General features: G+C 61.0%; 2 protein-coding genes across 2 annotated transcripts in view; one reads left to right on the forward strand and one right to left on the reverse strand.

The window, feature by feature from the left end:
* Positions 1 to 11,707, reverse strand: part of SHANK1 (SH3 and multiple ankyrin repeat domains 1) — a 51,239-nt gene extending 39,532 nt beyond the window's left edge. Inside the window, 8 exon segments of the mRNA XM_024978739.2 lie at positions 2,265 to 2,381; positions 2,767 to 2,934; positions 5,589 to 5,740; positions 5,844 to 5,952; positions 7,551 to 7,622; positions 8,337 to 8,540; positions 8,793 to 9,090; positions 11,605 to 11,707. Coding sequence (XP_024834507.1) covers positions 2,265 to 2,381; positions 2,767 to 2,934; positions 5,589 to 5,740; positions 5,844 to 5,952; positions 7,551 to 7,622; positions 8,337 to 8,540; positions 8,793 to 9,047 — 1,077 coding nt within the window. The 5' untranslated portion in view covers positions 9,048 to 9,090; positions 11,605 to 11,707.
* Positions 11,708 to 15,514: 3,807 nt separating this feature from the next.
* On the forward strand, positions 15,515 to 17,818 carry CLEC11A (C-type lectin domain containing 11A). The gene is made up of 4 exons (NM_001098054.1): positions 15,515 to 15,822; positions 16,058 to 16,247; positions 16,579 to 16,770; positions 17,134 to 17,818. Exons 1-4 carry the CDS (start codon positions 15,676 to 15,678, stop codon positions 17,577 to 17,579), a joined length of 975 nt encoding a protein of 324 aa, NP_001091523.1. The 5' UTR covers positions 15,515 to 15,675; the 3' UTR covers positions 17,580 to 17,818.
* The last annotated feature ends 425 nt before the right edge of the window (positions 17,819 to 18,243 follow it).

An 18,243-nucleotide genomic window follows, 5' to 3' on the forward strand; every position in this document is an offset into this window, starting at 1 on the left:
GTCCATGGGATTCTCCAGGCAAGAATACTGGAGCAGGTTGCCATTCCCTCCTCCAGGGGATCTTCCTGACCCAGGGATTGAACCTGCATCTCCTGCTTGGCAGGTGGATTCTTTACCACTAGTGCCACCTGAGAATCCACCCCCCCACCCTCTTTCTATCTATACACTACATTTTCCCTTTCAAATTGCCAGTATGGTTTCTGTCTCCTGACCAGATCCTGACTGATAACAGTAATGATAATGATAATAATCATTATTATTAGCATAGCTGCCTCCTAGGGATGAGCACTTATCACGCATGATCTTTCATCCCCTTCAATCAGCTGCTGTTACCCTGACTTCAGGGAGCCGGATGGAACCTCAGAGAGGGGAGGGGACTGATTCAGGGTGCCCTGGCCTGCGCACTAGCTGTGGGGTCAGAAAATCCGGAATGAGGCCTGCATCGGGAGCAGGAGAGACAGACGCACCGGGGAGGGGAAGTACAGGCAATTTGACAAACACTGTGTTCTCCCTGCTCGGCAGGCACCGAGCGAGCAGACTGCTCGCTGCCACAAGGCGGCACGTGGCTACCTGCCACATCCTGGCACTGCACGTTCTGGTGAGAGAGAAGGGGCTGGGGCTGTTCTGGGAGACTTCCTGGAGGAGGGGGAAAGAGGCTGATGGATCAGCCGCAGCATGCCAGGCCCTGGCGTCCTAAGACCCTGAGGCAACCGTCCAAGGGCAGGGAGACCCTCCAAGGGCAGAGAGCCTTAGGAAGCAGGTGTTGAGACTGGGGCTTCGGGGCCTGGGCTGATCTGCCCAGGATCCCCCGGTGCACTGGAGACAAACCAGCTGGGGTCATGAGGCTTAAAGCCCCAGCTTTTATCAACCCAACCAGCCACGACAGCACAGCTGCAGCGGGTATGCAGCTCTTCACTGCTCACCTCCATTCAGAGCTCTTGAGCTGGGGACCGTCCACCCCGCCCTGAATTGCTACAACGTGCAACACACTCTTGTCCCCTCGGGGGCTGTCCCTTGTCCCCTGCAGTAGGTGCCCCACTGGCAGCTGAACGGACACCCATTAGAAATAGGACCCTTGGGGATTAACATGTACACACTGCATGTGTGCATGCATGTGAAGTCCCTTCAGCTGTGTCTGACTCTTTGCTACCCCACGGACTGTAGCCCGCCAGGCTCCTCTGTCCGTGGGATTTTCCCGGCAAGAATACTGGAGTGGGTTGCCATGCCCTCCTCCAGGGGATCTTCCCGACCCAGGGATTGTACCTGCATCTCTTATTTCTCCTGCATTGGCGGGTGGGTTCTTTACTACCAGTGCTACCTGGGAAGCCCAACATATACACACTATATGTAAACTAGATAACCAACAAGGACCCACTGTACGGCACAGGGGACTCTACTCAAGGACTGCAATAACCTATGTGGGAGAAGACCTGAGAAAGAAGGGATATATGTCTACATATAATTGAATCACTGCCGTATACCTGAAACTAACACAATACTGTAAATCAGGATACTGCAACATAAAATAAAAAATTTTCTAAAAAGGAGGACTTCCCCGGTGGTCTAGCCGTTAAGAATCTGCCTGCCAATTCAGTGGACACGGGTTCGATCTCTGGTCCGGGAAGATCCCACATGCTGTGGAGCGATGAAGCCTGTGTGCCGAAACTACTGAGCCTGTGCTCTAGAGCCTGTTCTCCACAACTAAAGTCCTGCGCGCAGCAACGAAGACCCAGCACAGCGAAAAACAAACAAATAAATGAATAAATATACCTTAACAAACTTTTAAAGAAAAGAAATAGGACCTTTGTAGTTTCCTGCATTTCCAGTAACAACCCTGACCCTCTCCCCTCCGGATTTTTTGGCACAGACGGTGCCCTCTGCCGGCAATGCCCCTTCTGCCCTCTTCTATATGACCACCTGTTGCTTATCTTAGCTCTGATGGCACATCCTCCTGAGAGCCACCTCCATCGACCCAGCCCCAAGGCCAAGCCCAGATGTGGGCCCCCACGGGGACCTGGATTCCCAGTGACCTCCCTCTGAACACTTGGGATCGCCCTGGCAAGGTGTGTCCCGTGATGGGAGGTTGTCTGTCTTGCTTGCTACTGTCCCCTCAGCCCCCGACTCTGAGCCTGACCCAGGGGAGGAGCTCAGGAAACCTCTCTTGAATAAATGAATGAACGAACAAACGAATGAATGAAACAGTGGAAGAGTGGGGCGGGGGGCACCGGGGGGGCCGGGAGACGGGAGTCAGGAGGAGAGCAGACCTTATTGTAGAGGGCACAGATGTGTAGGGCCGTGTTCCCCGAGGCGTTCTGGGCTCCAGGCTCAGCTCCGTAGAAGAGCAGATGTTCCAGATGCTGAGAGTGACCGCGCTGGCAGGCCTGGAGGGGACCGGGGGCCAGAGCCCGGGTCAGACCCACCTGGCCACAGCATCTGTCTCTCTCCTTCACCTGGAGGCCAGGCAGCCCTGCATCCGCCACTCCCCCTTCCTTCTCCTCTGAGGCCCCATTCTCGCTTAGGGACCCATGCTGTCAACGTCACCAGTCATTCCAAGGCCCAGGCCTCCAGTCTAACTCCTCAGAGTCCTGGTGGTGACACCTCTATGCTTCCTCTTTGGGGACCATGCTACTCCCACCTCCATCCCCTGTGAGGACCTCAGCACCCGCAGCCCTAGGCCCTTGGATTAGGGTCCCCGATCCCTGCCCACCCTCGGGGCCCACCTGCCGCCCATGCCACCCCAAACCTCGCTAGGCCGGGCAGGAGCACCTGGTGAATCTCCTGCCAGCCGTTCTCATCAGCTATGCCCAGCTGGGCCCTGTTGTACAGGAGCAGCTCGCAACAGCGGGGGTCACCCCCCACCATAGCCGTGTGGAACAGGGGAGTCAGCCCTCGGCGGTCCTTGTAGTTGGGGGAGCCCCCAAGATCCAGGAGCGCCTAGGAAAGGTTAAAAAAAAAAAAAAGACAATCACACAAGTAGTGGCTGGTTATCAAGGGCCAATTGGACGAAGAGACCTGGGTAACCTCACACAGGGTCAGAGCCAGAGCTGATGCTGCCACGATGCCCTTGAGTGACCTTGAGGCTGGCCCTTGCCCTGTCAGCCTCTCTCATCCCTGTGAACAACAGGGGGACTGGGGCGATGCCTCCAGAGGACCCCTCCCTCCCACTGTGAAATCCTGCCCAGCCTTCCCCCATGAGACATGCGGCATGAGCCACTGAAGAGGCTTAATGCCTCAGTGCCCACCTACTCAACAGGCTGGTTGGTGGTGGGGAACCAATCAGAGAAGGGCGCCTGGATGCAGGAGGGCCCCTGGCTGAGTGGGAGGTGTGGTGAGGTCCAGGATCGCAAGAAGAGGCAGGGAAATGGTCTGAGATGGGGCAAGCTCGGACTTGGCTCAGCCTCACTGGGGCCGGGGGCTGGGGTGGGGGCAGGGAGTGATCCCCCTCGAGGAACGGATCTGGGCCTGGAAGACTGGCAGCTTCGAGCGTGTGAGGAGTGTTGGCGGCGCCGGCGCCGTGCGAACAGAGTCACGGTGGCGCAGTCCAACAGCACATTTCCAACATTTGCGGTGATGGAAATAGTTACAACCGCACGATCCAACATGGCAGCCGCGTGGGGGGCTACTGAGCCGCTGGAAGGTGGCTAGTAAGCCTGAGAATCGGAAGTTTTAATTTTAGTTCATTTTCTTCTATTTAAATCTAAACAGCCCCCCCGCTCCCCCGCCCGTGGCGCTAGTGGCTGCTGGATTGCACGAGCGCAGGCCTGGGAGGGAGGGATTGGGCGTGAGCAGGAGTGGGGTTTGGGGGTATGTGTGTATGTGTAAAGTCGCTTCAGTCCTGTCTGACTCTTTGCGACCCCATGGACTGTAGCCCACCAGGCTCCTCTGTCCATGGGGATTCTCCAGGCAAGGATGCTGGAGTGGGTTGCCATTTCTTTCTCCAGGGGAACCTTCCCCGCCCAGGGATGAAACCCACATCTTTTATGTCTCCTGCCTTTGCAGGAGGGTTCTTTACCACTAGAGCCACATGGGAAGCAGGTAGGAGAAGGGGTTTGGGGGAGGAGGGTGCATGAAGAGGGTCTGTCAATTCCAGGGCTGTGAGGCAGACCTTTGGGACTGGTGTCTGACTGCCTTCAGGGTTCTTCAGGGAAGGATTGGATAAGGGAAGGGAAGGCTGGTTAGGCTGAATCATCTATGAACCATGGTGTTTACCAACAACTTCAGGGGAGCTCTATCCTGACCTATGGATGAAGAGGGATCAAGTGCCCTTGGGTAGGAGGAGAGAAAGAACATTTTAAAATAAGACCGGGCAAGCTGACTCCATAAATGTATATGTGCGTGCTCAGTCGTTCAGTGGTATCTGACTCTTTTGGGACCCTATGGACTGCAGTCCACCAGGCTCCACTATCCATTTTCCAGGCAGGAATACTGGAGTGGGTGCCATTTCCTTCTCCAGGGGATCTTCCCAACTCATGGATTGAACCCAAGTCTCCTACATCGCAGGAGGATTCTTTACCTCTGAGCTACCTGGGAAGCCCCCATGTATATATACTGAGGGTCTATGAGCTTCATCTGCTTGTAAAGGTGCATTTTAGGCACTATACTGGGCAGTAAGGAGATCAAACCAGTCCATCCTAAAGGAAGTCCATCCTGAATATTCATTGGAAGGACTGATGCTGAAACTGAAGCTCCAATACTCTGGCCACCTGATGCAAAGAGCCGACTCATTGGATAAGACTCTGATGCTGGGAAACATTAAGGGCAGGAGGAGAAGGGGACGACAGAGGATGAGATGATTGGATGGCATCACCAACTCAATGGACATGAGTTTGAGTAAACTCCAGGAGTTTATGATGGACAGGGAGGCCTGGTGTGCTGCAGTCCGTGGGGTCGCAAAGAGTGACACACGACTGAGTGACTGAACAACAACTGGAGTAGAGGGCTGTATTTCAGGTGAGTGAAGGTGGAGTACTGGGAGAGTGAGCTGTAGGTTGAGAAGTGAATGGAAGGGTTGAGTTGGGAAGCAAGAGGACCAGTGTCTGGGGGGAGCAGATAGGGGAATGGTGTCTGGGGGCACGGTGGGAAACTCACTCTGTATTTTAAAGGGTACCAGGGGACTTCCCTGGTGGTCCGGTGGTTAAGACCCTGCATGTCTGGTGCACAGGGCATGGGATCAGGGAACTAAGATCAGGGAACTAAGATCCCACATGCCGTGCCGTGTAGCCAAAAAATAAAAAAAATAAAGGGCACCAGGAAGAGTCTACACTTCGGGGAGACAGAGGTAGGTGTGGACTGCTGGCTCAGCGGGGCTGGAAAAGTTCTGGGTGTCAGGAAGTTAACATGATCTACCTGGGGGCAGGGCAAGGGTCCACATGACCATCAGTTATAGCTGATCACGAGCCTTGAGCTGGGGAGGGGGGCTCCCAGAGGTCCCAGGAGGGTCTTGGGTGCAGTCAGAGGAGTGACTGTGGAGGAGGGAGGTGGACAAAGGGGCCGGGGGGATTGGCCGGACGTAGTCTGGGTGAAGAACGCAGTCACTCGGGGGTGTCTCTGGGCTCTGGGGAGGGTCCTGGGAGGATCTGAAACCTCACCGTCAGAGCGAGGCAGTGGCGGGCACAGGCGGCCTTGTGTAGCGCGGTCATGCCATCCCGGGCCCGGAAGTCAATGTGCGCCCCGCCCAGGCATAGGGTTCGAATCACCTCTACGGAGCCTTCGGTCTGAGCAGCCAGCGTCAGGGGGGTCTCTGGGAGGCAGGGGGAAAGGCCGGTCATGTGCAGCCCCTGGGCCTCATCGTCCCTGACTCCCCAGCCCTCCCAAAGCACCCCACCCTGCCGCCCGCTCCCTACCTCCTGAATCTGAGTCATGATAATTGGGGTCCAGCCCCTTGTCCAGCAGCCGTGCCACCTTATCGGATGTCCCGAGCTGCACGTACTCCAGGAACTTCTTCAACCCCGTCTGAGTCGCAGATGAGAGAGAGAGAGAAGACAGGCGGTCAGGGAGGAAAGAGGCAAGGCTGGGTTTGGAGCAGCGCTGTCCAGTGGAATCACACAGCAAGCCACACATGCCATCGAGAAGTCCCTAGTAGCCACCACTTTTTTTAAAGGAAGAAGACCTTCCAATTATATTGAAATTCACTTCGATGACCTATCTGTTTTTAGTCTATCATATATATCCACAATATTACTGATTCAACAGGTAATCCACATGAAATTTATTACTGAGATACTTTCAGGGGTACTGAGTCGTCAAGATCCATTGTGTATTTCACGCTCATAGTGAGGCTCAATTTGGACCTGGTACACCGCAGGTACCCCGGCGGCCGTATGTGGCTGGCTGCTCCCGCAGATGGTACAGGTCTGGATGGATAGACTGTTCGGGGGAGGACAGAGACAAGTGCATGGTGGGGTGGGGCTGAGGGTAAGAAGCAGCCAGCGAGCTTTCTTCCCAAGTGTCAAGGATCGTTCATTTCACTTCCGACCGAAGCAGCCCCCTGACTTCCTCCCAGCTTTCAGGGGACCAGAAGAGACGCAGGCGATACAGCCTGAGGACTGGAGGGCAAGGTGTGTGAGTACACAACTAAGTCGCTCAGTTGTATCCAACTCTTTGTGGCCCTACGGACAGTAGCCCGCCAGGCTCCTCTGTCCATGGGATTCTCCAGGCAAGAATTCTGGAGTGGGATGCCATTTCCTCCTCCGGGGGATCTTTCCCATATGGGGATCAAACCTGTGCCCCCTGCATTGTCAGGCGGATTCTTTACCACTGAGCCACCAGGGAAGCCCCAGAGAGCAAGATGCCAGGAGGATAAATGGCTGCAGAGGAGTGCATCCTTGGATCTGGTAGAGATTTAGGCTCTGAAATTGTGTGAACTGCAGGGTGTCTATGAAACTGCCCCTAGACAGAGGGACACTAGATACCAGAGTCACAGGCCACGTTGGCTGGGGGTGGGGGGGCTTTCCTGCATGGGATATAGGGGCCCCAGGAGATGAGAGGGGAGAATCCAAGGATGAAGAAAGTGGGAGCCAGGTGGAAATGGCACGAGCCTGGGCAGAGGCACAAAGAGAGAAGATGAGAAAAGCTCTGATGTATGCTAGAGGCGGGAAGGGATAGTTAAGGACTTTGGGAAGGTTCTGTACGCATTATTGTGTTTAAAATGAATAACCAACAAGGATGTACTGTATAGCACGTGGAACTCTGCTCAACACTGTGTGCCAGCCTGGATGGGGGAGGAGTTTGGGGGAGAATGTATACACGTATATGTACGGCTGAGTCCTTTCCCTGTCCACCTGAACCTATCACAACATTCTGAATCAGTTATACTCCAGTACGAAATAAAAAGTTTTTTTGTTTTTTTTTTTAATGAAAGGCTGTGATGGAGTCATCAGGTGCATTTGGGGTTGTCCCAAATATGACACAGCATCCCAAGTTAAGTGTGAGATGCTGGCAGAAGAAAAGAAGGTTTGCAGGGTCGTTGGGAAGAGCTAGGAGAGAAAGTAGTTAGGGAAGGGGGCTCCAGGTTGGGGGTGGTGGCGTAAGTGCCAGCAGGGTTCTCTCACCTTCGTGTGCAACTTGGCCAGCTGCTTCTCATCCAGGTTGGTCTGCTTGTAAACACGGGTCTTGTATCGGAACTGAGGCCATGGGGGGGGGTGGGCGGTGCGGGTGACGGGAGAGACAAAAGACTCAGAGTCAGGAGTCTGGACCTCTTCTGAGCCAGGGAAGTCAGTGCAGGGTCAGGACGAAAAATAGCCCCAGAGTCTTGGCTGGGTGGGCAGAGGGCTGCTGGCCACTACGGGCCTGTGGACTGCAACCCCTAAGGTGTCTGGACCCCGCGGGGTATGTTCTAGAATAACCACTGTCATTTCCCACTTTGGTAGGCCAGAGGAAACTTGGGGCAGGGAAATGACTCACCCAAGGCCACTCTGCCTGCTGGTCAGAGGCAAGAACGCCCTGGTAATGTGAACTTAGGCCTCTCTGATTCTGATTGTTAAGTCAAAGTGTTCAGTCACTCAGTCGTGTCCAACTCTTTGCGACCTCAATGGACTAGCCCACCAGGCTTCTCTGTCCATGGGATTTTCCAGGCAAGAACACTGGAGTGGATTGCCATTCCCTCCTCCAGGGGATCTTCCCGACCCAGGGATGGAATCCGTGTCTCCTGCATTGCAGGCGGATTCTTTACCCTCTGAGCCACCAGGGAAGCCCCGGGATTCTTAGGGCACCCTTTATATCCAGAAGTGCCCACAGGGTTTTCCCTTGCTGAGGGCTGGGCTGGGAGAAAAAAACGGGGAGCGGGCAGACGCCTGCTTGCATCTGCGAAGGGGCTGGGAAGGCTGTGGGGGTCTCACCTCCAGGTAGGGCACCCCCTTCTCGAAGGACTGGGGGTACTCCCGCAGCAGCCGCTCCTCCTCCAGGAAGTTGGCGTCCCGGCCCGAGGTGGCTGGCTGGAACAGGCCATAGTTGAGCACGTCCTGGAGGCTCTCGCTCAGGGCACAGAGCACCTGCTGCTTGGCCGTCCAGATGGTGGCATCGGGGTTGAAGCGCAGGCATTTCTGGTGGGGGAGGCGACAGGAGAGAGAGAAGGGGCCTGAGGTGGTCTGCAGAGGGCTACGGGTGATTCCCGGGACAGCGGAGGGCTGGGGGAAACCCATGAGGGTCTGGCAGTGGGGGCCATGTGTGAGGGCATCCAGAACCAGAGCCCCCCTCCCCTTCCCCTCTCCCCGTGCAGACTCCGGTGGTCCCTGTCTCCCACCACCACCCCACCCCCCCGCCCCCCATCCGCCGGCCAGCAGGCTATTGCTCACTGTCTGGTGAAGGTCAGGGATGCCGATCCTAAAAACCATCATGCTGAAGTGGGCGTCGTCTGGGACGGACATGGAGCGGCTCTGGAGGCCTCGGATCGAGGCCAGGCTACCAGGTGCTGCGCTGCCCCGGCCCCGGGTCCCCCGGGGGCCTCTCCCGGGCCCGTCTGGGGAGCTGTCGGACTCTGAGCCCCCCTCGGGACACTCGCTGACACTGTGGCGTTCTTCGTCCTCGCTTGACGCGGGGCTGTGGGTCATCGTGGGGCCACGGGGCGATGGGGGACGGCAGCATCACAGGCGGCTGGCGGGGGAAGGGGCAGGGGTGGCGGTCAGACCAGGAGCCCAGGCCCTTTGGAGGCCACGGGTGCACTCAGTGGTCAAACACGGTCCAGGGCAGTGGCTCCAAGCTGCCCGAGGGAGACAGGCAGGAGGCTGGACACACCCCCAGACACTCCTACCGCCTCCAAGCTCTCTCCTGAGCTGCCGGGCACACACGCCCCCACCCCCCCCAGCCCTGCCATGCTGCCTGCACGTGTCTCCTTCCCTGCCCTTGGCCTTGCTCGCAGCCCCCCGCCCCTTCTGCGCCCCACTTTGCCGCTGACCCAGCGCGGCGGTGTCCCAGAAACCGCAGAATCACCGCGGGAGCCGCTGGCCCACTTTGCCAGGCCAGGGATAATGCAGCTAAAATTAGCCCAGGACAGACAGGTGGGCGACCCACCGGCACCTTGCCCTCCTGGCCCCAGCCTGGCCCCTCCTCACGCGAGGTCCTCCCCGCCTTCTGCTCCTGGTGCCTCCCGGATGACCGCGAGGAGGCTGAGATGTAGTAAGGAGGAGAGGGAGGTGCCCTGAGCCTAGGGTGGAGCCGGTGACTTCACTGAAGTGTGGCTGACCGCGTGTGTGTGGAGGGCTGCTGGACAGCCAGCATCCCAGGGGGCAGGGGCACCTGGCCGGGGCAGAGAGTACCACACATGAGGTGTCCCCCGGGGGGAACCACAAGAGGTGGCCTGTGCAAGTTTCCGAGGGGCATCTTGAGAGGGTGTGTGGGTGGGTGGAGAGACTGGCCCTGGCAGGGCTGTCCGGGTGACAGCCTTGCGGTGGGTGGCCTGGGTGGGTGTAGGGCGGCGGTAGGTGACCTGCGGGTGTGTTCGAGGCCTGGCGCTGCTGGGTGGAAGGACGGGCATCGCCTGGTCCTGGGGGCCCCATCTGAGGGAGACTGGGGGGCTGGGAGGGAGGCTAAGGAGTGGGATGAGAGTCTGGTGGGTGAGGGTGAGATCCCCACTATTCTTCAGATCCCCACTGTTCTTCGCCCCTGAATTGGTCTTATAAGGGTGAGTCCAGATGGGGCCCTTCTTTCCCGTTTTCTGCCCCCCTCCCACCCCAGCACCGGAAACCAGAATGTCTGGTCTGGTCCCTCCCCCCCACACCAGGCCCGGCTCCTGCACGTTGCCATGGAGATGGGAAGCAGTGGAGGGTACTGCTGACTTTGGGGGAGTGGGGATGGGCTGGGGGGGTTGGGGAGGGAAGACAAAATGTGTGCGGGGGGGGGGAGGAGAGTTTCAAGAACTGTGGGCGAGCCAGCCTCCAGCCATGGGCTGGCCACCCCCTCCCCTAAGCGTGGCCACGGCTCCCTCCCCCACTGGGTACCCAGCAGAGCCTCCCCTACTTGGCCCTGGCGAAGACCCCCCACCCCCCCGCCCGGCCTCCTCCTACCCGGCGACTCCACTCCCACCTCTAGATCTGGGGCTGGCAGCCACTCCCCCTCGGCTGACCCCGGCTGACCCCCTCCCCCAGCCTCCACGGACTCCTGAAAGCAAAGCTCGCCCGGTCCCCCGGCGCGTGCGGCTGCCCCCAACCCCCAGGACCAGCTCGGGCCCCTCCCCCTCAGCCCCCGAGGGAGGGAGCGGGCACACTCCGCCGGGGCGGCATGAATCAAACGCTCCGCGGCTAAGAATAGCTGGCACGCAGCTGGTACCGAGACGGGCTGAGGAATCGGCGGGGGGGGGGGGGGAGAAAGGGGAGAGAGGGGGTGCCCTGGGAGGCTGCGGGGGTACGGCGGGGGGAGGCTGCCGGCGTGGCCGAGAGCCGGCCCGGGAGAATGAATGGAGGCGGAGAGGCTGGGAGAGGCGGGCAGACGGAGCCCGGGCTGGGGCCGAGAAACTGGTGGGGGAGAGCCCGGGTCCGCGGAGAGGGGGCGGAGGCCCCCGGGAGCAGGACTCGGGGGCGGGAACCGAGGGGGCGCGCCGGCCAGTGGGGAAGGAAGCGGGGACCGGGTTGGGATGCAGGGAGCTCGTGAAAGGGTGGGAGGGGATTGGACGAGTCTGGAAGGAGAAGCCGAAACCACAGGGGGTCGAAAGGGGCGGCGAAGGCCGAGGCCCTGACCCCCGCTGGAGGGGGTGGGCGCCAGAATGACCACGGCGAGGGGCCTCGAGGGGTGGGGCCGCAGGAGGGGTCCAGGGGGCCCAGGTGGGCCGCGATGGGCGAGGCGGGGGAGTGGCCGGGCCGGGCTGGCCGGGAGGCGGTTACCGCGACCGAGCCCTCGGCCCAGGAGCGCGGGGAGGCGGGTTCGGGCAGGGGGCTAAGGGGCCGCATGCCCCCAGCAAGTCCGCGATCCGGGACGGGGCACGAGGGACCCGGGCGTAACCCAATTTGGCGTCGCCCGGGGCAACGCTCCCCTCCTCACCCCTGCCCCCACCGCACACCCGGGCCGGGAGCCCGGCGCTCGGCCAAGGACGTCCGGGGCGCCCCCGCCCCCGCCCGCGGCCCCAGGCCCGCGCTTCACCCCCCAACCCAGACCCCCGGTTTTCGGCCCCCTTACCTGCCTGGCGGGGCTGCTGAGTCCCGGTCGGCGGCGCCCGCGGCCCCTCCCCCCTCCCCCCACCCCCCACCCCCCCGGAGACGGGGGACCCTCAGGCCATGCCCCACCGCCCCGGAGGGCGAGCGGGCCCGGGGAGGGGGCGGGCGGGGGCCGAGGGGGCGGGCGGGGGGGCCGCGGACCTCACCCCCCACGCGGGCCGGGCCTGGCCATCCGCAGAGCGCCCCCCCTTGCGCCGCGGCCGCCGCGCCCCTCCTAGCTAGCCCGCCCCCGGCTCGGTCCGGCCGGCTCCGGGCGCCGCGTCTCCGTCGGCTCCTCTCCTCGGCCTCAGGCCGCCGCCGCCGCCGCCGCCGCCGCCGCCGCCCGCTCCGCGCCTCCTCTGCCTCCCGGCTCGCTCTCTCGCTCTCGCTGTCTCTCCCTCACCCGGTCTCTCTCTCTCCCTCCCTCCCTCTCTCCCTCCCTCCGCCCTCTCCCCTCCCTCCGGGAGCCGGCGGAGGAGACATCGCCCCTCCCCGCGCCCCCAAACCTCGCCCATCCCCCCCCGCCGGCTCCGCCCCCTCCCCCTGCCCTCCCCCACCGCTCCTCTCCGCTGCCAGATTCCCGAACCCTGACTCCACCCCTGCTTGCCCCAGTACCCCGGGGATGGGGCTCCGCCCCCCTAAGGGTGCCTCTCCCCGCACCCCCCCAGGACCGCCCCTTCCCAGGGCGCCCCCACCACCTCTACCCACAGTAGGGTGCAATTAAGTATTCGTTGCTAGACTCTACACCCCCAAACTGGATGGTGAGAGCTATAGATTCCTGCCCTGTCCCCCCAACACACACACACCTTCCCGCAAGGCACAGGTGCAGCGAGTCGCTCCCCAGCCCTGCCCCTGCAGACGTCTCCACATACACATCTTCTCCAGGGCGTGCGGGCTCTCGCAGGATACATTACCATGAGCACAGCCAGCTACATCATGTACATATCACACCCGTGTGCCGGAGCATGCACACGGCAGAGCACACGCGTCTACCCACCCCACACACGGGCACGCAGCCCGCTGTGCTTGCTCAGAGCTCTAGCTCACACGCAACCCTGAAACAGAGACACAGAACCACAGGGAGACGTGTGCTTTGTCTCCATCACATTCACCCACCGTGCCCTGGCCGTCCATCACACAGGTGTGCACATGCCCATCGAGAAGCACGACCCTGCACCACCACTTCCTTCCCGATAATTAACTCTGACATTTCTTGAGCACTTTCTGTGTGCCTGGCTCTGTGCTGGGTTTACTCCTCAACTTTGCACACTGTAATCCTCTGGGCTATGGACTTGCACTATCCCCATTTACGAGAGGGGAAAACTGAGGCCCAGAGAGGTTAAGCAATTTGCCCAAGGTCACCCAGCCAGCAAGAGTTGGTGGCCAGGATCAGAGACAGGTGGCCTGGCTCAAAGTCTTTAGACTGCTGTGTGCTGGGGTTCAGTACTGGCCACTCCATAGCTGCATATCTTTCTTTGCCACACATGATCCCCCCCAGCCATCTCCGCATTGCACGTGGGATACACCTGCAGAGACAGGGCCGATCCCATAGGGCAGCGGTGAGTGTGTCGCCACAGCCCAGGCCCCTACCCTTCTCCCAGCTCCAACAGCTCCTCCAGGGCCACCAACCAGAGCCCAGGCACCTGCGGAGGGCAGTTCCAGGCAGCCTCTGGGTGTGCATCCAGCTGCAGGCTCTGGGGTGCCATGGGATGAGCGGGAGCAGGTGCCAGCCCAGCTGCCCCAGGAGGCCCAGTTCTGGATTCACCCCCACCAGCCCAGGTGGTGAGCAGCTGGGCCTGGGGAGAAAACAGCTGCCTGTGTGTGTCGGCACCAGCAGTGAGAGGGGCTCTGTACCCTTTCTACAGTTTATGAGGCTTTTCTCGGCCTGGGCATCAGCTCTTGGTGAGGGGTCCCCAGGCTCCTCATGAGTGCCCAAGAGAGGCCCGAGCTCTGAGGCAGTGGGCAGCCTGCCCAAGGTCACACTGCCCTTTGCTTTCTTGGAAAATGGAAAAGTCTGGCTGTGTTGATTTCCAAGGCCCCATCCTGGGGCTCCCAGCAGCTGAGGGCGGATGCCCTGCTCGTGCCAGGAGCCAGAAGCTTCTGCTAGCTGCCGCCGCTGTGCTGGTAACCTCCAGCAGGCCCAGCTGTCCCCTCTCTGAGCCTTGGTGTCCCCCCTGGAAGAGTGGGCCCTGTGATCCTGGCACTGCCCGCCTGGCTGAAGCTGGGGAAGCCCTACATGACTCATGGGTCTGGCATGGAGTGGGCATGGCCAGCCTCCTGCTGCTCCTGCCTCTGCAGCCTCCCTGCCCCTGCCCTCATAACCTCTACCCCGGTCACCAGGCACCCCCACCCCCACCCCCAGGGCCACAGGAAACTCGAGTTTCCACTTAAACACAATCATGCAGGGTTCAGTCTTTTGGCAGAGCTGCGACCCCACTGCCAGGGAAGGCTCCTTTCCTTGTTCAATTGACTGAGTACCTACTATGCGCTGGGTTGGCCCTGTCCTAGCTCCGAGGATACAGCCATGAAGAGGGATGCCTGCCTTCATTGGCGAGAGACAGACATCAAACAGATAAACAAGCCAGCAAGACAAGGCTGGTCTTGATTCAGCCAAAAAAGACAAAAAGGGGTGTTTGAATAAACTACCTGGGGAAGGCCTCTCTGAGCTGAGACCTCAGTGATGAGAAGGAGCTGGGGGGAAGAGCCTTCTAGAAGGAGGAAAAGGCTGGCGCAAAAGCTCTGAAGCGGGAAGGAGCTTAGCATTCAGGAAGTAGTGAAGAGATCAGTGTGGCTGGAGCTTGGAGGGGGGCGGTGAAGGGAGTGGGGGTGATGAGTTTGCAGAGGTGCAAAGGATCCACCCTTCCCTGCCCACCCCCAGGCTGGGCAGGCCAGGCCTGTGCTGAGGCCAGGGTTTGGCTTCACTCCCGCACATGATGGGAAGCTGAGGGGGAGCAGGGGAGTGGGGAGTGATGTGATCTGATTTACGGTTTGGAAGCATTGCTCTGGCTGCGGCAGGCTGCGTGGATTGGAGGGGCTCGGGAGGAAGGAGGGGAGAGGCAGGAGGAGAGGACTGCAGTGGTCCAGGCAGGAGATGAAGTAGCTCTCAACGCTCAGAGCTCTCTGTGCACCCAGCCCAGCAGCTGCTTACTCCACCTCCTGGAGAAAGCTTCTCGGACCCCACCCAACCTCCACCCTCCCCTCTGCCCCAGCCCCTCACCCAGATGGGGCTGTCTGCGGGGTCTGTGAACAGCTGGAATCCCCCATGTTACCCCCAACCAGGACCCAGACTGCAGGAGGCTTCCAGGAAAGCATGGCAGATGGATCCAAGAGCCCTACCTTTCTGGGGGCTGCACACAAGCCACACGCGTGCTCTTTGCACGGATCCCCACAGACAGGCACAGATGCTCATCTGGATCTGGAGCAAGGGTCTGGAGGGCAGGATGGGAGATCTGGGGGGCAGGAGGTGCTCTAGAGCCTGAGAATGCTGTGAGAGCTTCATTCCACAGGGTGTGTGGGCAACGGTGGCCACAGGATAATAACAACCTTAGCAAGACCTTGAGGTCTCCCCTGACCTGAGGCGTGGCCAGGGAGAGGAGAGGGAAGCAAGGCCAAGCCCTGGCAACTCCCCAAGGAGGTTCCTGGGCAGAGGCTGAGCCCCCAGGATCCCTTGGGGAGCTGGCTCCATCCTCCTGACCTTCTGGAGCTTCTGGCCGAGGCAGAAGGGAAGAGCAGGACAGGACGGAAGCAAGCTCTGGAAAGTGGGAAGAGGAGGGCGTGTGTGGAGACCCAAGGCGGGATCCAAGCTTTGGAACGCTGGAGGTTTCCGGCCACAGAGGCAGGGCCTCCGGGGAGCCAAGAGAGGCGGGGAGAGACACACACAGAGGAGCAGAGACCAACGGACCGAGACAAGAGTTGGGAGGAGAGGGACCAGAGAGAAGCTGGGAGAGGCGCGAACCAGGGGGCTGGTGATCAGCACACACTCCGGGTCCCCAGAAACATCCTTCTCCTCCAAAACACACCCTTCTGCAGCCTTGGGTGCTCCGAGACCAGCCTGATGCAGGCCGCCTGGCTCCTTGGCGCGCTGGTGGTACCCCAGCTCCTGGGCTTCAGTCATGGGGCTCGGGGAGCTGAGAGGGAGTGGGAGGGGGGCTGGGGTGGCGCCCAGGAGGAGGAGCGGGAGAGGGAAGCCCTGATGCTGAAGGTGAGTTGGAGACTGCTGGGACTCTAGTGGCGGGACCCGGGTGGGCGACTGTGGGCTTGGGAGGGGTGTATTCCAGGGTTAGAAGAATGGGCAACGGGAGGGATGGGATAGGCTCGGAGGATGAAGGTGATGGGTTCAGAGAAGAGGGCAGACAGCCAGCTGACAGCTGGAAAGGGGCGTCTGGGGAGTCTGAATGTAGCTGCCAGCCTGGCCCTGATCACCCTCCTTGCCTTAGCATTTACAGGAAGCGCTGGGGCTGCCTGCTAGGAGGGGAGATCAAAATCCCGAGGGAAACTCTGAAGGCAGGGGGGCCTGGGCGACCGAGGAGAACGGGCAGGGGGAGGAAGGCGAGGAGGAACCCACACCGACCCCCGGCGTCAGCCCCAGCCCCTCTCCCACCCCGGAGGACGCCATCACTTATATCCGTAAGTAATCCTTAGCTCCGCCCTGCGACCCCCAACCCCGGCCTCCGTGGTCATTTTCACAAAAAAGAACCGTCCTTTCCCTGCCCCAGGATTTTTCAGTTGCCCACCGCCCAGCTCGGAGCCCTCACACCCAGGAGCTCCGGGTCCCCGGCTTTGCCTTTCAAGAGACCGGGGTGGCCACCGGCCCCTACCTTCCAGAAATCTTGAGGGCCCCCACCCCTCACCCCAACTCCGCCCCAGAAGCCGTAGGTCCCGGGTCCCCCCCACGTCCTCCAGTACCCTGGCTCCGCCCCCAGGGTCCCCGTCCAGCGTGCGCCCTGTCCACCCGCAGTGGGTCGCCTGGCCGGCCTGGACGCAGGCCTGCACCAGGTGCACGTCCGTCTGCACGCGCTGGACACCCGCGTGGCCGAGCTTACTCGGGGGCTGCGGCAGCTGAGGGAAGTGGCGGGCGACACCCGCGACGCCGTGCAAGCCCTGCAGGAGGCGCAGAGCCGCGCCGAGCGCGAGCATGGCCGCTTAGAGGGTGAGTCGCATCCCGCCGGGCGGGGAAGGAGGGACGATCCAGGTCAGGCCGCGGACCGGTGGGGAGAGGGGAGCCCCGAAGGGTGTCTGAGACTTGAGGACCCTAGGTGTTAGGGGCGAGGGGAGAGCGGCCCTCGAGGATTTGGGGTGTGCTGGCTGATGGGGAGGGTGAACATGGTCCCAACCGTGCTAGTGAGCCGACCCTGCTCCGGCCGTACCACGCCCCCTACGGTCCCGCCCCCACGTCCTGGCCACGCCCCCTGGCGGCTCTGTCACTGGCTCCGGGTGACTCTGGTCCCGCCCTCGACCCGCCCCCGAGGCACTAACCCCGCCTCCGCTCGGCCCCGCCCCGTCCCGCCCGCAGGCTGCCTGAAGGGGGCGCGTCTTGGACACAAGTGCTTCCTGCTCTCGCGCGACTTCGAGGCTCAGGCGGCGGCGCAGGCGCGGTGCGTGGCGCGGGGCGGGAGCCTGGCTCAGCCAGCTGACAGTCGGCAGATGGAGACGCTCACCCGCTACCTGCGCGCGGCGCTCGCCCCGTACAACTGGCCGGTGTGGCTGGGCGTGCACGACCGGCGCGCCGAGGGCCTGTACCTCTTCGAGAACGGCCAGCGCGTATCCTTCTTCGCCTGGCACCGCGCCCCCAGCCCTGAGCCCGGCGCCCGGCCCAGCGCCGCGCCGCACCCGCTCAGCCCCAACCAGCCCAACGGCGGCGTGCTCGAGAACTGCGTGGCTCAGGCCTCGGACGATGGCTCCTGGTGGGACCACGACTGCGATCGGCGCCTCTACTACGTCTGCGAGTTCCCCTATTAGCGGGGCCGGCTCCCCCCACCCTCCACTCCGCCCCACCACCCGCCTTGTGCCTGGGCTATGCCACCAGCAAAGACACCGTTCCTTCCTTCCTTCCTCGCCCGCGGATGGAAATGTGTTTTCCCTGGCTGGCCGATCCCTGGGGGACTCCTGCGGGGCCGGGACCCCTTCCTTGCCTGTCTTTCCCGGAGGCGGTGGGCACGAGGCTAGGTCCCGCGCCAATAAAACGTTGTGGAATCTCACTTGAGTAGGCAGTGGAGGCGCTTTTGGCCTTTTATCTTTTTGAGGGGCAAGGCCTGTCCCCCTCTTACAGGTATTATTCGAGCCCCAGATCAGAGTGATAGAGAACACATGTGCATACGTACACATGGTCATCTTCTCCTGCGCACAGATGTCTGGAGTCCACGAATGCACACGCGGCTGACACCTCTGCCTGCATTGTGCCCCCTACTCAAGGTCTTTGGGACCCAGAGCCTGTCAATCATTGTCCCAGGCCTTGGCCTTGGCCCTGTTCAAAGAGATCTGGGAAGTCCTGCGGGAAAGACTCCCGTTTAACTTTTTTTTTTCTTTTTTTTAAGTGGGTCTCAAACCTGACTCATCAGATGGTACCCATAATGTCATGTAAAGTCAGGCACTGCCCTACCCCCTTCCCCTTCCCCCAACTCCG

Source organism: Bos taurus, chromosome 18 (genome assembly GCF_002263795.3).
Source record: "Bos taurus isolate L1 Dominette 01449 registration number 42190680 breed Hereford chromosome 18, ARS-UCD2.0, whole genome shotgun sequence".
Taxonomy (NCBI): domain Eukaryota; kingdom Metazoa; phylum Chordata; class Mammalia; order Artiodactyla; family Bovidae; genus Bos; species Bos taurus.

Excerpts from the sequence above, each read along its gene's own strand:
- CLEC11A (NM_001098054.1), top strand. The coding sequence starts at position 15,676 with ATGCAGGCCGCCTGGCTCCTTGGCGCGCTGGTGGTACCCCAGCTCCTG. Across the intron at positions 15,823-16,057 it reads GGGAAGCCCTGATGCTGAAG|CATTTACAGGAAGCGCTGGG; the intron begins GTGAGTTGGAGA and ends TCCTTGCCTTAG. Across the intron at positions 16,248-16,578 it reads GGACGCCATCACTTATATCC|TGGGTCGCCTGGCCGGCCTG; the intron begins GTAAGTAATCCT and ends GTCCACCCGCAG.